Raw genomic sequence first — 17989 nt, 5'->3', positions numbered from 1 at the left:
GTCCTCGGAAAACAGCGAAGGGCAGGAGAACCCAGGGCAGCCCAGGAGCCCCGGACCCAACTCGCTCGTGCAGCTGGAGCGGCCACCTCCCCGCTCGTGCCCCAGGGGCGCTGCGGGAAACCGGGAGCCTTAGCCGCAGGGACCTCCTCGGGCGTTCCCCTGCCCTTCCCACAGCGAGGGTCGCTCGGGCGGGCGGGCGGGCGGGGCCCCAGCCCGGGGCGGCGGCGCCGGGCTCTGCCCTTCTCCTGGCACCGGGGCCGCCGGGGCGGGGCCGGCCTCAGCGCCGCTACGCGTGACGCACTTCCGGTCGGTAAGGGGGACGTGTCGGAGCGGACCGCGGTGGGAGCAGCCGCCATGGAGGAGCCCGCGGCGCACAACGGCAGCGCCGCCGGGGCCGCGCCCGGGGCCGGGACCCCCGCCCGCCCGCCCGCCACCCCCGAGGGCATGGCGCTGGCCTACGGCAGCCTCGTCCTCATGGCGCTGCTGCCCATCTTCTTCGGGGCGCTGCGCTCCGTCAGCTGCGCCAAGAGCAAGGTACCCCCGCGGCTCGGGGCAGCCGGGCCTGTAGGCCTCGCCCCTCCCCAAGGGTCCCCTCCGGGCGCTCCGTTCCACGGGAGGACCGGCAGCTGCATGGCCCCGGCCCCGGCACCGGGCCTGGAGGCGCAGGGGACCCCGGGGAGAGAGTTGGCTTCCCCCAGGGCTTCTCCAGCCGCGTCCTCACCGCCCCGATAAATTCAAGTGCTGCAAAACACAACCGCCCCTTGTCCCTCCTCAAGAGGAGCTGTGCTGGGGGGACTCGTGTGTGGCTGTGCCCCGCGGCACTGGGGCTGGTCCGGGGGTGCTCTCCTGCCTGCACACCCTGTTCTGTCCCAGTACTCCTCCCGCCGTTCTCTGTATTTCATAGCAGGGACTTAAATCCCAATAGCTGGGCTGCTGTAGCTCAGGAGGAAGGACTGTTTTACGCAGTCTGATCTATTACTATTTTTAAAATCTCCTTCTGTGCTCCTAAGCTTCATATTGGGGCCTTCAGCTGATCCTGGGGGGCTTCTGGCAGCCCAGGCAGTGGGGGGGCTGTGAGCAACGCCCAGCCGTGGTTCAGGGTGGGGGCTCTCATCCCTCACTCTGCAGGGAGCAGCAGAAATTTGGGCACCTCTGCGCTGCCCGGCACAGCGTGACAACTGCGGTGCCCAGGATAAGCTGCACAAGGGCTTTTGAGGTGCCCTCGATCTGTGCTGGCCGCAGGTGTTTGTCTGAGTGAGATTAGATCTCTGAGCAGCAGCCAGCTGGGCCTGGAGCAGGCAGGGAACAGGCAGAAAGCAGGCAGCCCTCTGCCTCCTCTGAAAGCTGAAGGTCTCCCATGGGAAATGGCTTGAAATGGGCTGGTTGAGGTGGTGCAAAGATGTCTTGGAAGGGGTTTATAAATCTGGGGCTTTTGAGCACGAGAAGTGTCCCAAGAGCAAGGTGAGAGATGAGGAGGTGGCTGGAGAGACGTGTCATGCACGGGGTGATCACAGATGGTGGCACAGATGGGGCTGGCTGGGCCTGAGTGGTGAGGGAGCCCAGCTCCCCTCTGGGCAGGGGGGAACGGAACAGTGCCAGCACAGGATTTTTTCCTTCTCCAGGAGAAGAGCAGTAAACTGTGGCTGCCCTGGAAAGGACAAGTGTTTGTGTGTTCCAGCTCAGGCTCTGCCTCTGACATAGCCTCACCTCTGGATATAGCAGGGGCCAGTGGGTGTTTTGTCCCTCTCAGAATCACTGTGGAGCGTTGTGTGTTGTGTCTGTTCACCCCCTGCTCAGGTGTGAAGGCAGGGTAGGGGCTGATCCATTCCTGTTCTATCCTTCTCTCCCCAGAACTCCTCGGAGATGCCAGAGACCATTACCAGCCGAGACGCTGCTCGCTTTCCCATTGTTGCCAGTTGCACCCTCCTGGGGCTCTACCTCTTCTTTAAAGTAAGTGAGTGGCACTGGAGCTGGGGCAGGACATTTTCCCACCTGGCAGGAGCTCCCATAATGGGGTGACTCTGTTTTTGGCCCTTAGTGTTGGGACAGAAGGTGTGTAAGGCTGGACAGATCGGGCTCTTCGGTGTCACCGTGCAGGAGGACGTCAGTTCTTGCCTGAATTGTCACAGCTTGGGGGAAATGAGAGCGTGTTTGTGCACAGGTTGTTTCTGGAGAACTGCCGAGGAGCAAATAGCCCTGAGCTCTTCCTGCCTCCGTGGGCCAACCTGACAGGACAGAGGCTGGAGCCAGAGGGTACCAGGGTCTCTGAGGGGCAAATGCTGCTGGCTTTGTGTTGTGTTCCATGCTGTGCTCCTGGAGCCATTTCAGCTGCAGGCCTGGGGGAGCCCCTGTGTGATCAGGTGAAGTCTTTTAGATGTTCAGAGCCCACAGGCAGAGTCAGATGACCTGAGAAATGGATGGGAGCTCTCAGCAGCACGTGGTGGTGGTGTGAAGAAGTCTTGGCCTCAAGCTCCTTGGGCTGCCCATGCAGGTCTGGCACATGGCTGAGCTCCCAGAGGGGCCTGGGGAGCTGCAGCACAGAGTGGTCTTGTGGGCATAGCAGCTTCCAGCTGTGCTGTTTTGAGATCCCTGCAAGGTGCCAGGGTGCTCCTGGCTGGCCAGGAGGTGAGGGTTAAGGTGCAGAGGTGGGAATGGTACAGTTCAGTCCCTTCTCTGCCAATGGCTGTGTGCCATGTGCTCGCCTATTCCAGCACCCCCCTTCCAGGAGGGCACAGAGGGCCCCAGGATCCTTCCACACTGGTTTTTAGGGGTGTGATTCAGTAGGGGAGTGTGTGACTTGGAGGGCAGGAGTTTTAATAATGCCTTGTTTAATTAGGGCAGGGGATGCTACTGCTCGCCTGGGCAGCCCCTGGGAGCAGTGCCTTTCTCCCTGCTCTGCAGAGGAAGCTCTGGCCTCCTTTCTGCAGCACTGGAGTTATTTTTTGACCTGAGCAGCTCACAGATGTGCTACAGCTCACGGGCCCATTGTGCTTGTTCTTTGAGCACATGGCTATTTCCAACATATTCTCCCTCAGCATGCAGGAATTTGGGTTATTCTAGCTATTCTTCTCATCTCCCTGGAGCACTGACACAGCAGCTGCCAACAGGAGCATGAGGATGGGGAGGATGCTGTTGTTACTAACCCCTCTGTGGTTTTGTCTTGCAGATATTCTCTCAAGAGTACATCAATCTTCTGCTTTCCATGTATTTCTTTGTGCTGGGGATCCTGGCCCTGTCCCACACTATCAGGTACAGCACAAGGGTGGGTGTGACTGGGGCAGGGCTACCTAAAGCTTCAGTTCGTTTCATTGGGAGATTTTCAGAGCACCACTGCCCTGCAGGAGAACCAGGTCTTTAGGGTATTTGCTCAACCTATTAGGGTGTTGTCCCTTGGTGGTGGGAACCAAAGCCCTGGGGGTCCTGGGAAGCCAGCATCCTGTACACCAGCACTGGGACAAGGCCAGCTCACCCTAAGGAGCTTCTCTGGCTCAGAATCACAGAATCAGAGTATCCTGAGTTGCAAGGCATCCACAAGGATTTTGTCCAACTTCTGACCCTCCACAAGACAACTCCAAAAGTCCCGCCATGCTCCTGAGAGTGTTTTCCAAACAGTTCTTGAAATCTGCCGCCATGAGCACTTCCCTGAGGAGTCTGTAACAGTGCCCAGCCAGTCTCTGGGTGAAGAGCCTTTTCTTTATATCCAACTTAAACCCCTTTTGGCACAGTCCTTGCTTCCTGCAGAGGGGAGAGCTCTTCAGCACCCTTACTGGGATGGGTGACACAGGCAGCTGGAGCTCATGGTAATGTCCCTGGCCTCTCGTGGCCAGGCGTGGCATGAGGTGTTGAAAGCTCCGGCTGTTTCAGTAACTGAAAAAGTTGAACTGGTTTCCTGTTTCGTGAGCTCTGCAGTGTTGGGGACCAGATGCTTTCCCTAGACTGGTGCTGGGCAAGGGCTTTGCTCTGCTCCTGGCTCTGCAGCAGAGCCAGTCAGCGGTGGCCCAGCCACTGCTGTGTACCCACAGGGTTGTTGGGGGACATAGGGCATTTGCTGGGGTCTGGGGTGTGTCCTCCTTTCTTGTGGGCAATGCTCTGTTTTCTTGCCCTGGAGGATTTGGGGAACTGTCACGTATAGCCAGATCAGATCTCCATGCAGGATGAGTTGCTGTGGCTCCTGTCCCTGATGTCCAGGCCAGTCCTTGATGGAGCAGATGGCGATTCCCCTCTTGGGAGGGGGTGTGGGGCCCCCGCAAACGCAGAGGTGCTGGGCAGCACATCTTGTGGGGTTTCTGTCGAACTGCCCTTCTCTACACCTCTCGTTTCAGCCCCATGATGAACAGATTCTTCCCTGCAAATTTCCCCAACAAACAGTACCAGCTCCTCTTCACCCAGGGCTCCGGGGAGAGCAAGGAGGGTACGTTGGCTTTCCGGTCTTTCAGGGGAGCCTGAATGCTTTCTGCCTTTACTGTTCCTTTTTTTTTTTTTTTTCCCATTTTTTGGTCTTATTACTCTCAGCCCATTGAAACAACCTTCTCAAAGACTCGCCTCTGGCTCCCTGCTGAGCTTCCATAGCCACTGTGAGCCCCATGTGTCTCTGCAGAGCTGGGCTGGCATGCTGTACTGCCTCTGGCTGGCAGGGAGACCCCAGAAACACCTCCCAGAGTGCTGTAGGGATGGAGCTATGGCTGTCGTTAAATGCACAGCCTTTATTTGAGCCCCTTGGAAAGAATAGATCTGACTGATGTGTGCTGCCTTATCTGGGCCAGATCTTTGCACTGGCAGAAGGTGCTTTGATAAGTATCCTGCCCTTTGGTAGCTTTACTGGTAAGGGAGTATTTCTGGTGATACTACCAGGAGTTAACTGGCACAGGAAGAGGGAGAAGATTTGTCTCTCCCTGCCTTAGGCAGTGCCTGAATCCAATTTCCTTGTTGACAGCAGGACCGTGGATGCTGTCCATGTGCAGAGTCTGGCTGAAGGAGAAGGTCTGAGCTTTCCAGAGCCCACTGCTCATTCCCAGGCGGTTTGCATGTGTGTACCACGAGTACAATCCCCTCGTTTGGGACATGAGCTCTGGGCTCCCCAGCTGTGGAATCACTCATCTCAGCCCTGCTTGGGAAGGGGAGCTGCCTGGCCTGCTCCAAGTCTGACTTCTCTGTTTTCTTGCAGAAATAGTGAATTATGAGTTTGACACCAAGGATCTCGTGTGCCTGGCCTTGAGCAGTGTTGTGGGGGTCTGGTACCTGCTGAGAAAGGTAAGTGAGGCACAGCTGGGGACTGGGCTGGATCAGACACGGACTCATTTCCATGCAAGGCGGGGGTTCCATGTACAGCGGGACCCAGATCTCCGTTTCCTGTCCTTCTCAGCACTGGATTGCCAACAATCTCTTTGGGCTGGCATTCTCCCTCAACGGGGTGGAGCTGCTGCACCTGAACAACGTCAGCACTGGCTGCATCTTGCTTGGGGGCCTCTTCATCTACGATGTGTTCTGGGTAAGTGGGAGCATTCTGCAGGCCACTGGTGGAAGTGTGTGCCTGGCATTCTGCCTTTGTGGAGGCACCACGCTGGCTGGACACACACTTGAAGTCAGAATTTTTGGTTTCTCAGCCCAGAGGGGTGTGGCAGGGTTGATGACAGAATCCACAGTGGCAGAATGTGGCTCATCAAGTGTGTTTTCTTTTATTCTCTCACTCAGAGAGCCCAGGGCTGGCAGGGACCTCATCAGAATTACTGTGGGGTGCTCAGTGTGTGTCATATCCAGTCCTGTATTCCCCACTATGGTCTTCCCAAGGCCTGACAGCTGTTGGGTGGGCTGGAGGCTGCTGTGGGGCACACTGAGCCTGCTTGTATGCGCTGTGCCTTGGCTCTGTCATCTGCTGGTTTTGTTAGTGTCCTCCTGTTCTCTTGCACAGAGGACCAGACCCTGGAATGCCTCCAGTCCCTTTTCCTCAGCCAGTGCTGCACCCTGACTTTTTTAATTTTGAGGTTTTCCTTATTTCTTGCAGTGTATTTGAGCTGCTTTTGTAGAGGGAAGGGGAGTGGGGAAGGCAGGAATGCAGTCGTGTGCTCTGCTCCATGCATGGCAGAATGTTTCTCCTTATAATGTCCGTATTCCCCAGTCCTTCCTGCTGCCTCCACCTTCTGAATCACCGTGTTTCCAAATGTCTGAGAGCCTTGTATACATTGAGGTCTGTCCAGCAGCTCTGCAGCTGCCTGTGTAATCCCTCCATATTTGAGCCTGGCTACTGTGGGTTGTTTTGTACTTGGCTGGTGGTGCCCCTGTTTCCCAGGCTCGTTAACAGTCTGGGCTCTGTGGTTTCTTAGCCTGTGGGCCACTTCCTCTGCAGCTCTCATCTGGAGGGGACTCGGCCTTCTGCCTTAGTACACCTGGTGCCCCAGGCCCTGCTTAATGTGGGAGTGTCTTCCCAGTGCTTTGGGGACAATGAGTGCTCTCCGCTTGCTGGCTGTCTCTCACCTCAGCTTCCCCATGGATCAGAGTATTGCTGGAGACTTGGGGAAGGGCTGCCTTGGAGTGGAGGCCCTCGTACTGTGCCCCTCTGCAGGAACTGGTCACTTGGAACTTGGCATGGATTCAATCACACTGAGATCCCAGAAGGGTTTCAAGGAGGAAGGAGATCTCAATGCTGTTGCCCCTACATAGTTCTGGGGGGCCATGTGATGCTTTCCCCTGATCCCAGTGTTGAGGCTCCAGGGTCTTGCTCACCCCGTGCTAACCAGCACCTGTTTTTTTGCCTGCTGGACTGGAAGCTTAGAGGTGGCAAGGTGCAGAGATCAGAGTGGCTGCCCTCAGTGTTTACAGTCCACCCAGCAAATGCTGCCAGTATTTACAGCTGATAGGGCCATGCAAGTAGATGACCTCAGAGCAAACTGCTGCTGATCTGACACTTGTCCCTGTCCCCACTGGAAGCTCCCAGGCTGGGACGCTCTGCTGGAAGCTCCTGCCCTCCAGCTGGACTTTACATGGAGCTGACTGATGAAAGCTGAACTGAGGTGCAGGCCTGGGTGGTGGGCAGCAGCTCTGCCATGTGAATGCTGTCCCCATGCTGCTCTGAGAGCAGGACAGCCATGAAGCAGCCACCTCCCCCAGTGCCACCGTATGCCTCCTCCTGCGGCATTATTTGCAGGGCTCCTGCGCCCACATTTTGGCAGTTCATTGGCTATTTTCTTCCACTGAGGCCACTCCTGGCCCTGGGGTGAGGCTGTAGCTGAGCATGTGTGTGTATGTTCCTGTGCAGCTGTGGTCACCTTGGGCTCCTTCTGTTCCAGGTCTTTGGCACCAACGTGATGGTAACGGTTGCCAAATCGTTTGAGGCCCCAATAAAACGTGAGTAGATCTTCCCTGTGTGCTGGGGTCCTTTTTGCTGCAAGCCCTGCCCCATGCATCCTCCACCTCTGGAGATGGTTCAGGCTGGGATATTTGCAGGAACATTTCCTGCTAGTGACCCCTCCTCCCTGTCATTGGCCAGCCTCAAGCCGAGGCAGGTCTCTGGAAAGGGATGGTTTGCAGTGCCCTGGTCTGTCTGGGTCACTCTGCACCTTTGGAGTGTGCAATTTCTCCTGATTGTAAAAACAGTCCATACCAAATAAACACCACAAAAAAAACCAAAAAAACCAAAAAACCGAAAAAAAAACCCCACAGAGCCCCTAAACAGCAGGAGGGGTGAACTGGTGCTGCTGTGGAGCATGCAGTAGTTTGGTCCCTGGTTTCTTGTTCTGGAATTGTCCCAGAAAGGACAAGAAAAGCTACTGGGAAGGAGGGGGCTGAGGGCAGGGACAGGCCCCTTGCCCTGCTCTGGTCCCTGTTTGCCAGACCCAGTGGGGCTGGGGTCTGCTCAGTGGGGACACTCCTTCTCACTGTGCCTCGCTCTGCTCCTCGCAGTGGTTTTCCCTCAGGACCTGCTGGAGAAGGGGCTGGATGCCGACAACTTCGCCATGCTGGGACTGGGAGACATTGTCATTCCGGGTGAGGACAGAAGAGGGAGGATGGGACTGGGGTCTCCTTTGAGGGGGCTGCGGGGAGCTGAGCAGCTGCCTGGCTCTGCCCTTGGGCCGACGCAGCCCCGCGCGGGTCTCCCTGTGGGTTGGGAGTCCCCCCGCAGGTCCGGGTGCTGTCCCGGTGCCGCGTGCCACGAGAGGGCACTGTCACCCCGAGCACGGCACCGGAGCACCGCGGGTCCTGCCCTGCCTCCCTCCGCCTGCCCTGCCGCTCCAGCCCCGCGCTGTGCCTTCCCTGCTCCTCTGGCCCCTCTCTGGCCCTCCTCTGTCACTTCCAGTCCCTCATTGTTTCTTTCTCCCTGCAGGGATCTTCATTGCCTTGCTGCTGCGGTTTGATATCAGGTGAGCAGGCAGCAGGGAAGGGTCTCTGGCAGGTTGGATCTTGCAGCATATTTGAGCTGCTTTTGTAGAGGAAAAAAGGGAAGGGGGAGCCAGGAGTGCAGTCCTGTGCTCCCTTCTGGAGCTGGGTGTGGAGACACACCAGGGGGTGTAAAGAAAAGCTCTTGGAGCCGGGCCGGCTCTGTGGGTATGTCCTGAGCACTGGGGGCGAGTGGTTCAGTTCAAGCATAGGTAGGGCAGGCAGCATAGGGATGGGGATCAGGGCAGCAGCACACAGCAGCCCCACAGAGCCTCACCAGCTCCCTGGAACCAAGAAGTGGGGGGCAGTGAGAGGAAGCAGTGGCAGTGTGGGAAAGAGCCAGGGGTGCTGGCACCTGGGAAGTGCTCATGTGGATGCAAATGGGTGCCTGGCAGTGCTGGCTGCCTCCAGATTGCCACTGATGTTGGAGGAAGCAGCTCCTTCCCATGTAGGAAAGCAGCACCTACAACTGGGCTGCAGCAGTTGCCCCACACTGAAAGGCTCTGGGGAACAGGGTGTTCTGTGACTGCAGTGATGTGGCCCCACTCCCACTGCTCTTGCACAGACCCTCTGGTCTGTGCCAGCTCTTCCAAGTGTTACCACCCACATCCTGCCTGCACCTGCTGGGAATCCCAGTTCCTGCAGCCTGCCCTGTGATAAAATAGCAACTGCTGAGAGCCATGGACAGGCTCCACCAACACAATGGGACCTTCCCCCTTGGTCCTAGCCCTAATTCCTCCATTCCCAGTTGCCATCCAGCATCACTTGCTTTCTTCCCTTCTCCAGCCTCTTACTGGGTATTACTGCCTTCAGTCCCACACTGCTCCCACAGCACCGGGGGCTACACAGGCAGAGCATCGCTCCACACACTCCATTGTGGTGGGAGATGCCCAAGAGTACCAGGCCAATTCCATTTTGGCCACTGGTATTCCAGACCGGAGGTCATTGAGCTCTTCCCTTTCCCTACAGCCTGAAGAAGAACACGCACACGTATTTCTACACCAGCTTTGTGGCCTACATCTTTGGGCTGGGCCTCACCATATTCATCATGCACATCTTCAAGCATGCCCAGGTGAGCTCCACCCTGCTGCCTCCTGTGGATGCACATCCAAGTGGGTCAGGCCAGCTTGGCCACAAAGTTCCTGCATCCTGCCAGGAAAAAGTAGATTTATGTCTTCTCTTGGCTTTGATTTTCCAGTGCTTGCCTGTACCTTTCCCTTCCCAAAGCTCCTGTGCCCAGCTGGAGCAGAGGCCTGTTTGGGGCAGGGCTCCTTGTTTCCAACAGCAGCCCCTCAGCCAGGGGCCCTGTGGTTTTTGGCTCTTTGCAACCAAGCTGTCCTGAGCACCCACTGGCTGTGCTGCAGGGGGCTCTGGGAGCCCATACACTGTGGTCTGCACAGGGGCTCTCAGTGTTCATGGCCCACTGGGACCTTCCAGTGAACATTTTCACAGAATCCCAGAATTATTTGGGAAGGGACCTCAGAGACCATCTTGTTTCAACTCCCCTGCCATAGGCAGAGACACCAACCACTAGACCAGTCTGCTCCACGCCCTGTTCCAGCCTGGCCTTGAACACTTCCAGGGATTGAACATCCACAGCTTCTCTGGGCAGCTTGTGCCAGGATCTTACCACCCTCACAGGAAAGAATTTCCTCTTAATATCCAATCTAGCTTCACACTGCTGGAGCTCTAACTTAGTTCTTGAAGCTGCTTTTTGGGGTGTTTACTCCCATGTAGCCATGTGACAGATACCATGGGTGCACAGGGGACAAGGCCATGAGCTCACCGTGCACTCTTCCCTCGGGGTGATTTGTGGTTTGGTTTAACAGTTGTTTTTCTTCCCCACAGCCTGCGCTGCTGTACCTGGTCCCTGCCTGCATTGGATTCCCGCTTCTGGTGGCCTTGGCAAAGGGAGAAGTAACTGAAATGTTCAGGTGAGCCTCAGCTGGCGATGGAGCTGTTTTGCCGGCGGCGCTGGAGCACATGAAGCGTGCAGATGTTCCCACGCCCGGGCACAGCTGGAGGGACAAGTTCATCTGGGCATGCTCTGGGTGTGCGCCGGCACGTGCGTGGGTGGAGGGAGCAGGTCTGTGTTTGTACATGCTGGGCCTGGCTCCAGCCGCCTCCCGGGAGCTGGGTGGGAGCTGTGGTGTGGTACCAGCAGGCAGCACCTGGTATTGCTCTACGCCCCAGTGACAGACTCTTCCCATGCGCTGGCAGGCAGGGGAGGGTGGGACTGCACACCTGGTGTGGAGATACTTGGTCATTGTGTCCCAGGGCCTGTGGGTGGGGATAAATGGAGCCAGAGCCGGCTGTGAGAGCAGCCAAGGCTGGTTCGAGCACATCCCAACCTCCCCACTTGGGCAAAGTCTTGTGGTTTGGAAGTAGTCTCCGTGCCCCAGAGACTGTGGGTACAGAGGAAGGGGGACTGGGCTGTGGTGCTCAGCTGTTCTTGGAGCCTGTCCAGGCTGTCCGTGGGCAGCTCTGGCCTCCTGCCTGAGAGCGTTTTCTCTGCCATGCTCGAGACTTGGTAGTGGCTCAGCACAGTAATGATGGTTGATGCAGAGGAGGGAAGGGAATATCCTAAAGCAGGACAGTGTACCCTCCATCCTCCCCAATGCCCCAGCGTGGGGAGCATTCCTGAGCTCCAACGGGAAGCCAGCTGTCCTCCCTCCCCTCCCTTCCCCTCCCCTGGGAGATGCAGGTATGCATGTTCCCAGCGGCTCTCAGCTGGGCCGTCCCCAGCCCTGCCGCACCTGCCCCTCCTTTGATGTTTGCTTCTGACAATCGCTGCTGCAGGCACTGAGTGTCCTGGGATCGTCCTTCCTGTGCACCTGGGATCCTGCAGCCGCTTTCCCTAGTGCTGTGACTCACCAGCTGACAGCAGCAGCAGCTCCTGCCAGGAAACTGGGGAGAGATGAGCTGTGAGGCCGGGCCCACTGGGCAGCAAGGAGCGCAGGGAGCCTGGCAGCCAGGGCCTAGTGCCCTTCCCAGAGCAGTATCACAAGCTGCTCCAGCAGCAAAGTGTTGCCAGGGTAAGGGCAGGATGCTGGAGGGTTGCAAACTTGATGGCCCCTGGGGGCCAGACCTCCCTTGAAGCAGCTCCAGTTGCAGGCAGAGGCAGTGGGATTCAGAGGGACCGATGCCTGGAGGGCAGTGGCTCCCACCGAAGGAATCCCACCAGGTGTAGGTAGCTCTGCTGTGCTGCTTTGGTGTGCCCTGATCCTTACTGGAGCTGGCAGTTCCTGTGGCCTCACAGCAGTGAGGGTCTGCAGGTAGGGTGGGAGTGAGCAGATCTGTGCTGCAGGCCCAGGGAAGGGGTGCTGGGGGAGCAGAGGTCCGTGACATTGGGATCAGCTCCATGGCTCTGAGCCATACCAAACCTCCCTAGGCTAGGCAGTAAGCTCCCTTAGCAGTGGGAACCCATCCTGCCTCCCACATCTGCTGTGGGCACACTGTCCTTGAGCGGCAGGACAGGGTCTGCTGCATCTCTCTGTCACCTGCCCAGCCCCTGGGCTGCTCCACTGCCACCTCCCCACTGCCCAGGCTTGCTCTCCCTAGGTTCTCGTTGCCTGGCTCTGCTCATGCCAGTGGGAGCTGCCTCATCCCCAAGTTTCAGTGCTCACTTTTCCATTCTGCAGCCCTGTCCTGGAGTCTGCAGGCAAGGAGAGGCCAGCAGGTGTAAGCAGGTGAAGGGGGATGCAACGCTTCCTGCACAGGGTGGTGCATTCTCGGTGCTCTCACTCCAAAACTCTTCTGCTTTTTCTCTCTCTCCCCCCACCCTCCTTTCTGTCCTTGTCTTTCCCTTCCTGCATCCTCTCTCTCCTGCAGCTATGAATCCTCTGCTGAAATTTTGCCTCACACACCAAGACTTACCCACTTCCCCACGGTGTCTGGCTCGCCGGCCAGCCTGGCTGATTCCATGCAGCAGAAACTGTCCTGTCCCCGCCGACGCCGGCAGCAGAGCCCTAGTGCCATGTAGCCACTGCCACCGGGGCCCCTTGTCTGTCGCTCTGGCCAGGTAGGGGCAGGTCCTGGCTCTCCCTGGCCCAAGCTCTCCCTATTCCCAGCTCTCCTCACTCTGTGGGCAGAGGCTGGAGCTGTTGCTGTGCTGCTGTTGGCCAGCTTCTCTCCCATTCTGAGGGAGGAGACCGGGAAGGGCAAGAAGATTTGATATCCCTTGTTCTTTCTGCTTGGAGCAGCATTCCCATTTCCTTAGCCAGAGCCCTGGGGCCACTGCTAGAGGGGGTTTGCAGCCAGAGGAGTGAGACCCTGGGAGGGAACACTGCTGTTGGTCTTGTTGCAGTTCCCCTGTTTACTGGCCCTGCTGGCACCCGTGCTCAGCCAAGGAAAGCATGTGCTATCCAGGATATCCAATAATGCTCTTGGGAACAAGGACAGATCCCCAGGCACAGAGCTGGCCCCTGGCTGGGTCCACCCTACCCTTGGAGATGTCTGGAGGAGATGCATCCCTCATCCCCCTACCTGAGCTCTGCCCCATGGGGCTTCCTGTGCTGGGTGCTGATGGCTGGAGCCCACCTTGTCCTCAACAGCAGCAAGGCAGAAGCCGAGGCCACAGGCTGTGCTGTCCCCACAGGGCATGGGGTTCTGTCCCCACAGGGCATGGGGTTCTGTCCCCAGGGCAGAGCTGGTCCCACTCATATCCCTCTTGTCCCCAGCTACGAGGAGAGCTCAACCCCCAAGGAGACAGCAGGGGCTTCCAAAGAAGAGCCAACAGAAGCCTCCAAGAAGGAGAAGTGACCTTGCCCGTGGGCCGTGCCTGGTGCTGCTGGGCTGGGGCCCTTCAAGACCCTCTGCAAGTGACAGACGACGAAACAATTGTGCAAGAGCATCGTGTTGTGTGTGTCGGAGCAGCCACCCAGGTGGGGTATCGATGTATGCCGGTTTTTAAATTTTGTATTGTGCATTTGCTTTCTCTCATATTAAACCATATTGAAGGAAGGAGTGCTGGTGTGGCCATGCCCCTGCTCAGCCAGCACTGGGATTGGCATCCAGCTCCCCCGCCTTCTCCCACTGGAGCCGGTGGCTATTGTCTGGCTGTTTCCAAGTGACCAAGTGACCATCCCCTTCCCCCTCCCACTTCTCCGGCACTGGGCCTTCCCCCAGCCTGGCCCCTACTCTGTGACAGATTTAGGGCCGGAGTCACTGAGCCCTGTGTGGGTTTGAGCCGGGTTCTGGCCCTGCTGATCAGGGTGGCTGATCAGGGATTGGGATGCAGGAACCCCACAGGATGGGAACGTGCTCTGCCTCAGCTACTGGGGTGCTCAGTGAGCTGAGGCTCACGCCCCATGGCTTGGGGGAGCAGGAATGGGAGGGGTAGGAGTGGGTAACCTCAAACCCAGCCCTGCAGCAGGGTAAGGGTAGCATGAATTGTCCCCCTTCCTTGCAGGGAGCCAGGCACCATCCTGCGCCCTTTAGGTCTGGGATGGGCAGAGGATGCTGGTGCAGGCATGGGGGCTGGAGGGGCTGCAGGCAGCAGCAGCTCCAGCATCCACTGCGGCTTCCACTGGGACCAGCTGCCCTGTGTCCTGCAGCACTGGCAGTGTCCTCCCTACCCCTCCTGGAGGCCCACATGTGGAGGATCCTGCATCCCTTCGGCCATGCCCACTGCCAGAATAAATAGAAAGTGTTTGCTGGCTTGGCAGCTCCTCCACAAAAGCCGTATTGAACCATTATTCCCTGCGCCGGCTGCGAGCACTAAAAGTGGCGCCTCGCGTTCTGCCATCTAATGACCCTTCGCAGGCTCCTACAGATGTTTTCTATGACTTACAGCTCCTTTTCCAACAGCCCTGTCCGCAAAAACAAGAGGGGCCACTTTAATTCCAATTAAATACCTCCAGCTAAGCAAACAGTGTGCAGCAGGGTCTGGGTACAGCGCGGCCGCCAGGCCCAGCCCACCGAGTCACTGAGTCTAGACTCCAGATGTGATTTCACCAGCCTCCAGTGTTCCGTGGAAAAGGACTTCGGCTCTGCCGTGGGGTGCAGGACCCTACCCTGAGTCAGGACCCCACTCCCCAGCCTGGTGTGTCCCTTGGTGCGGGGCTGGCACTGCATTCTGGGAAGCTCTGCCTCCTTCCTGGCTTCTGGTGGTAGGAGCTGCATCCCCATGCAGCCTCCGGAGGCCCCAAGAGTGCAGGAGCAGGCTGGGGGGTTCACAGTGTACCCCCCCTGCCAACATCACCCTCCAGCCTCCCTGCTGCCCTGCAGAGCTCCGAGCAGCTCCTGCTTGCTGTAGGTGTGGTGGGAGCGTGGCTGGGAGCTTTCCCGGGGCTGCAGAGAGCGGAAGGCCTGGGAAGGGGAGAGCAGGGTCACCCCTCACCCTGCCTGGCCGATAAGTCAGGGCCAGCCAGGAGGAAGGAAGTGTGTTGGGCCCTGCAAGGAGCCGCCAGTGGAGCCGGCACTTCAGCGCTCCTCGGTTCGCTCGCCTGCTGCACCTGGGCCTGTGGCACCTCCGGTCCGGGCAGGGCTGAGGCCACACGGCTCCACTGTGTCTGGACCGCTGCTGGGCCACTTTCCCCTCTCCACAGGGTCCCTCCGGCTCGGTGGGGGCTGCGGAAACATCGATGTGCCGACTCTGGCAGGAAACCTCTGTCCACTTAACTGCGCCCAGCTAGGGCAGGGGCCAAAGCTGCCTGTTCTGCTGTCAGCAGATGCGGGGTTTGGGATGATCCTCACCCACCCACTCACCCATGGCACCTCATGGCAGTGGTGTAGATGCCCGTTGGCCAGGGGAGCTCATGGGCACATGCCCCTTGTGCCAATCTCCCACCAGAAATTGCAGAGGGGTGGGATGGGCTGAGCTGGCGGTGCACAGGGTGCAAACACCAGGCAAGGGGAGGGTGGTTTCATGTTTTGGAAGTGCTGGTTCCTGGTGTGAGGGGGGACACGCCAGGGCTGCTTGTCTTTAGAGCCCTGTGGAGCCTCCCCACCGCAGCAGGGTTGCAGCTGGGTGATGATGGGTGATGGGTGCTGCAGTTTTACCTCATGCTCTACCATACAGGGTGGGGGGTGCTTTGCTGTGATGAGCATTGGGGTCCCATGGAGTGGTGGGTGCTGGTGGTGAGAGCTGGGGTCCCATGTGATGATGGGTACTGACAGTGGCGCCCGGCCGGCGGCTGCGAGCAGGGAAAGGAAGCAGCCCAAGGCAGCCCCAGCCCCGGTCGGCCGGCGAGGAGGGGCAGGAAGCTGGAATAAATCCCAGGAAGGGCTGCCTGGCTCCAGCTGGTCTGGGCTGCAGCGGATGGAAGCTGGGAACGGGAAGGGAGAAGGCGGGAGGGGAATGCGCAGGGGCTTTCTCAGGCCTCGGCCCCGCTCCAGCTGTGCCGGCGGCCCCGGCACATCTGCAACCCTGGCTCAGCAGTGTCGTGCGGACATGGGGGGGTGGAGGCTCTGTGTAGCCTCAGGGGTGACCTGCGGATGGCACCGGGAGAGGGGATCTGGATGGAGACCAACCCCAGCCATGACAGGAGCGGCCCAAGTTTGGGGGTCCTGGTCACTGGTGGGGGCCCAGCCTGACCTGCGGTGTCTGTGCTGCCTTCCCGCCCTGCATGCCAGAGTGCGGGGCTGGGTGCTGCCGCTTCTGGGGTGCCGGCTGTACCCCGTCCCCCCAGTCACGGCGGCACAGGCAGCCCCCCGGCCCCTCGGCGGCCTGGCGCGGCCGTGCCCTGTGTGGTCCCGGCGGGGCGGGGGCGGCCGGGGGCTTTGATGTGCTCGGCTGCCGGGCAACCCCTGCTCAGCGCAAAGCAGCCGCCCCCCGGCTGCCCCCCCGGCCGGGCTGAGCCCCGCCAGCACCATATGGCCGAGGCTGCTGTTACCGCGCCGCGCGCCCCGTTCCCAGAATTGAGATGGAAATGAAGCTCTGTGTTCTGCCGGACAACACTGCTGCGCCGGCCGGCTCGCCGTGCCAGGCCAGGACCCCGCGGCCAGCTGTGGCCAAGGCAGTGTCCCGGTGCCACACTGGCAGCCCTGGCCCCAGCACCCCGTCCCCAGCACCCCAACATGCAGAGGGATGGGGTGAGGGTGTCCTGCTCTCGGGGGCATCCAATGGGCTGGGGCAGCCGGAGCGGCTGTGCCAGGGCGGCTATGCCATGCGTGCCGTGACACCCACCGCGGCCACGAAATCCGTCCACGTCCCCACGCCGCTCGGGGTGGCCGGTGGCAGGGGCCCGGGGTCCGGCTCGTCCTGGCATTGTTGGCGGCGCAGCTGGCGGTGGCGGCGGCCGGCCGGCGGCCCTGAAAGACATTCCTGTGCACAATGTCCCCGGCCTCCCGCCGCGGCCCGGCCACTGCCGCCAGATGGGGGCTAATTAGCAGCTTTGAGAGCCACGGTGGGAACCGGGCAGCACCGGGCCCTCCGCCGAGCCCTGAATGGAGGGGGCGACCCCAGCGCCGTGCCCACCCTGGGAACCGCCACCGCACCAGGCTGGAGGACACAGGGAGGAGGGACAGAGGGAGGGACAGGGGGATCCAGCTCCCCCCAGCCAGGCTGGCAGGGTTGGAGTTCATGCATGCTCTCCAGGATTGCTGCCCTCCCCAGAAGAGGAAGAAGAGGGGAGGCCTTCTGCTCCCTGAATGCCTGGGGATGTGCGGCACGGTCTGCCCCCCACAACCCAACCCATAACGGGCTGGGAGAGCTGCGCTGGCACTCGGGCACACGTGTTGGTGTGCAAGGCAGGGTTGTATGTGTGCATGACATGCATGTGTGTACATGTGTGTGTGTGTCCATCCGTGTGTGCATGTATTTGTGGCTGTGTTTGGTCTCCACAGGTTTGTGTATGGGTGTGAAATACTCCTGCGCACATATTTGGGTATGTCCCACACACATCTGTGTGTGCAAGCACGTGTGTGTCCATGCCTTTGTGTGTGCACACCCACACCCACCCTGCGTGTCTGTGTCTGTACACACACCCGGGAGTGTCTGAGGCTGCAGCTCCCTCCCTTCCCACACCATTTCGTGCTGCTCGGGGTGTGCCGGGGTCCCGCTCGGGGGCCCTCCCCGGGCGCTGCCTGCCCTCCCCGCAGGTGTGGGTTAATTAGCAGTAACGCTAATTACAGCCCGGACCAGAAACCCTTCGGGGCAAGGACTGGCTGCCTCGCACAGTGATGGGACCTCCACCAGTTTCGCCCGCGGCAGGACCGTGCTCGCAGCCCATTCCCTGCGCCGCCCCACACACCCAGCGCTCGACCCCTCTGCCCGTCCCTCGGGTGGACCCGAACGTGGCGCCCCCCGCCCCGGCAGCCGCCACCGAGCAGCTCTGCGGAGGTTTGAGCCCCGGGAGAGGCGGGGAACGGGGAACTCCGGGGCGGGGGCGCGGAGCTGTCCCCTGTGGGGATGCCCGTGTTCCTGTGCCACCGTGGGACCCCGATGTCCCCGTGTCTCCGTGAGGGTGCAGATGTCCCCCGGGGGTCCCTGTGCCTCCTGTAAGGTCCCGGTGCCCCCGTATCCACGAGGATGCCAGTGTCTCCGTGGGAGTGCCGGTGTCCCTGTGGGGGTCGCGATGTCTCCGTGGGGGTCCCGGTGCCCCCCGTAGGGGCTGCAGGTGTGTGTCCCCCGCCCCGCCCCCGTCGCCATGGGCACCGCCCGCCCGGCGCCGCGCTG

At 59.7% G+C, this 17989-nt stretch overlaps 1 protein-coding gene across 2 annotated transcripts; it reads left to right on the top strand.

Annotated features, from left to right (window-relative positions):
* Positions 1-306: 306 nt before the first annotated feature.
* On the top strand, positions 307-13335 carry HM13 (histocompatibility minor 13). 2 transcript variants are annotated; one of them, XM_068207734.1, is made up of 13 exons: positions 307-534; positions 1852-1950; positions 3167-3249; positions 4323-4411; positions 5165-5250; positions 5363-5488; positions 7284-7341; positions 7897-7980; positions 8318-8354; positions 9340-9442; positions 10219-10304; positions 12202-12391; positions 13050-13335. In XM_068207734.1, the coding sequence occupies exons 1-12, from the start codon at positions 355-357 to the stop codon at positions 12350-12352; spliced, it is 1182 nt and encodes a 393-aa protein (XP_068063835.1). In that variant the 5' UTR covers positions 307-354; the 3' UTR covers positions 12353-12391; positions 13050-13335. The 2 variants fall into 2 exon arrangements, with proteins under 2 accessions (XP_068063835.1, XP_068063836.1); XM_068207735.1 differs by lacking the exon at positions 12202-12391 and having other exon boundaries at positions 308-534.
* Positions 13336-17989: the final 4654 nt, after the last annotated feature.

The sequence above is a fragment of the Anomalospiza imberbis genome, chromosome 17 (assembly GCF_031753505.1).
Source record: "Anomalospiza imberbis isolate Cuckoo-Finch-1a 21T00152 chromosome 17, ASM3175350v1, whole genome shotgun sequence".
Taxonomy (NCBI): domain Eukaryota; kingdom Metazoa; phylum Chordata; class Aves; order Passeriformes; family Viduidae; genus Anomalospiza; species Anomalospiza imberbis.
This window is presented reverse-complemented; position numbering and strand designations above follow the sequence as displayed.

Excerpts from the sequence above, each read along its gene's own strand:
- HM13 (XM_068207734.1), top strand. The coding sequence starts at position 355 with ATGGAGGAGCCCGCGGCGCACAACGGCAGCGCCGCCGGGGCCGCGCCC. Across the intron at positions 3,250-4,322 it reads GCCCTGTCCCACACTATCAG|CCCCATGATGAACAGATTCT; the intron begins GTACAGCACAAG and ends CTCTCGTTTCAG. Across the intron at positions 10,305-12,201 it reads GAAGTAACTGAAATGTTCAG|CTATGAATCCTCTGCTGAAA; the intron begins GTGAGCCTCAGC and ends TCTCTCCTGCAG.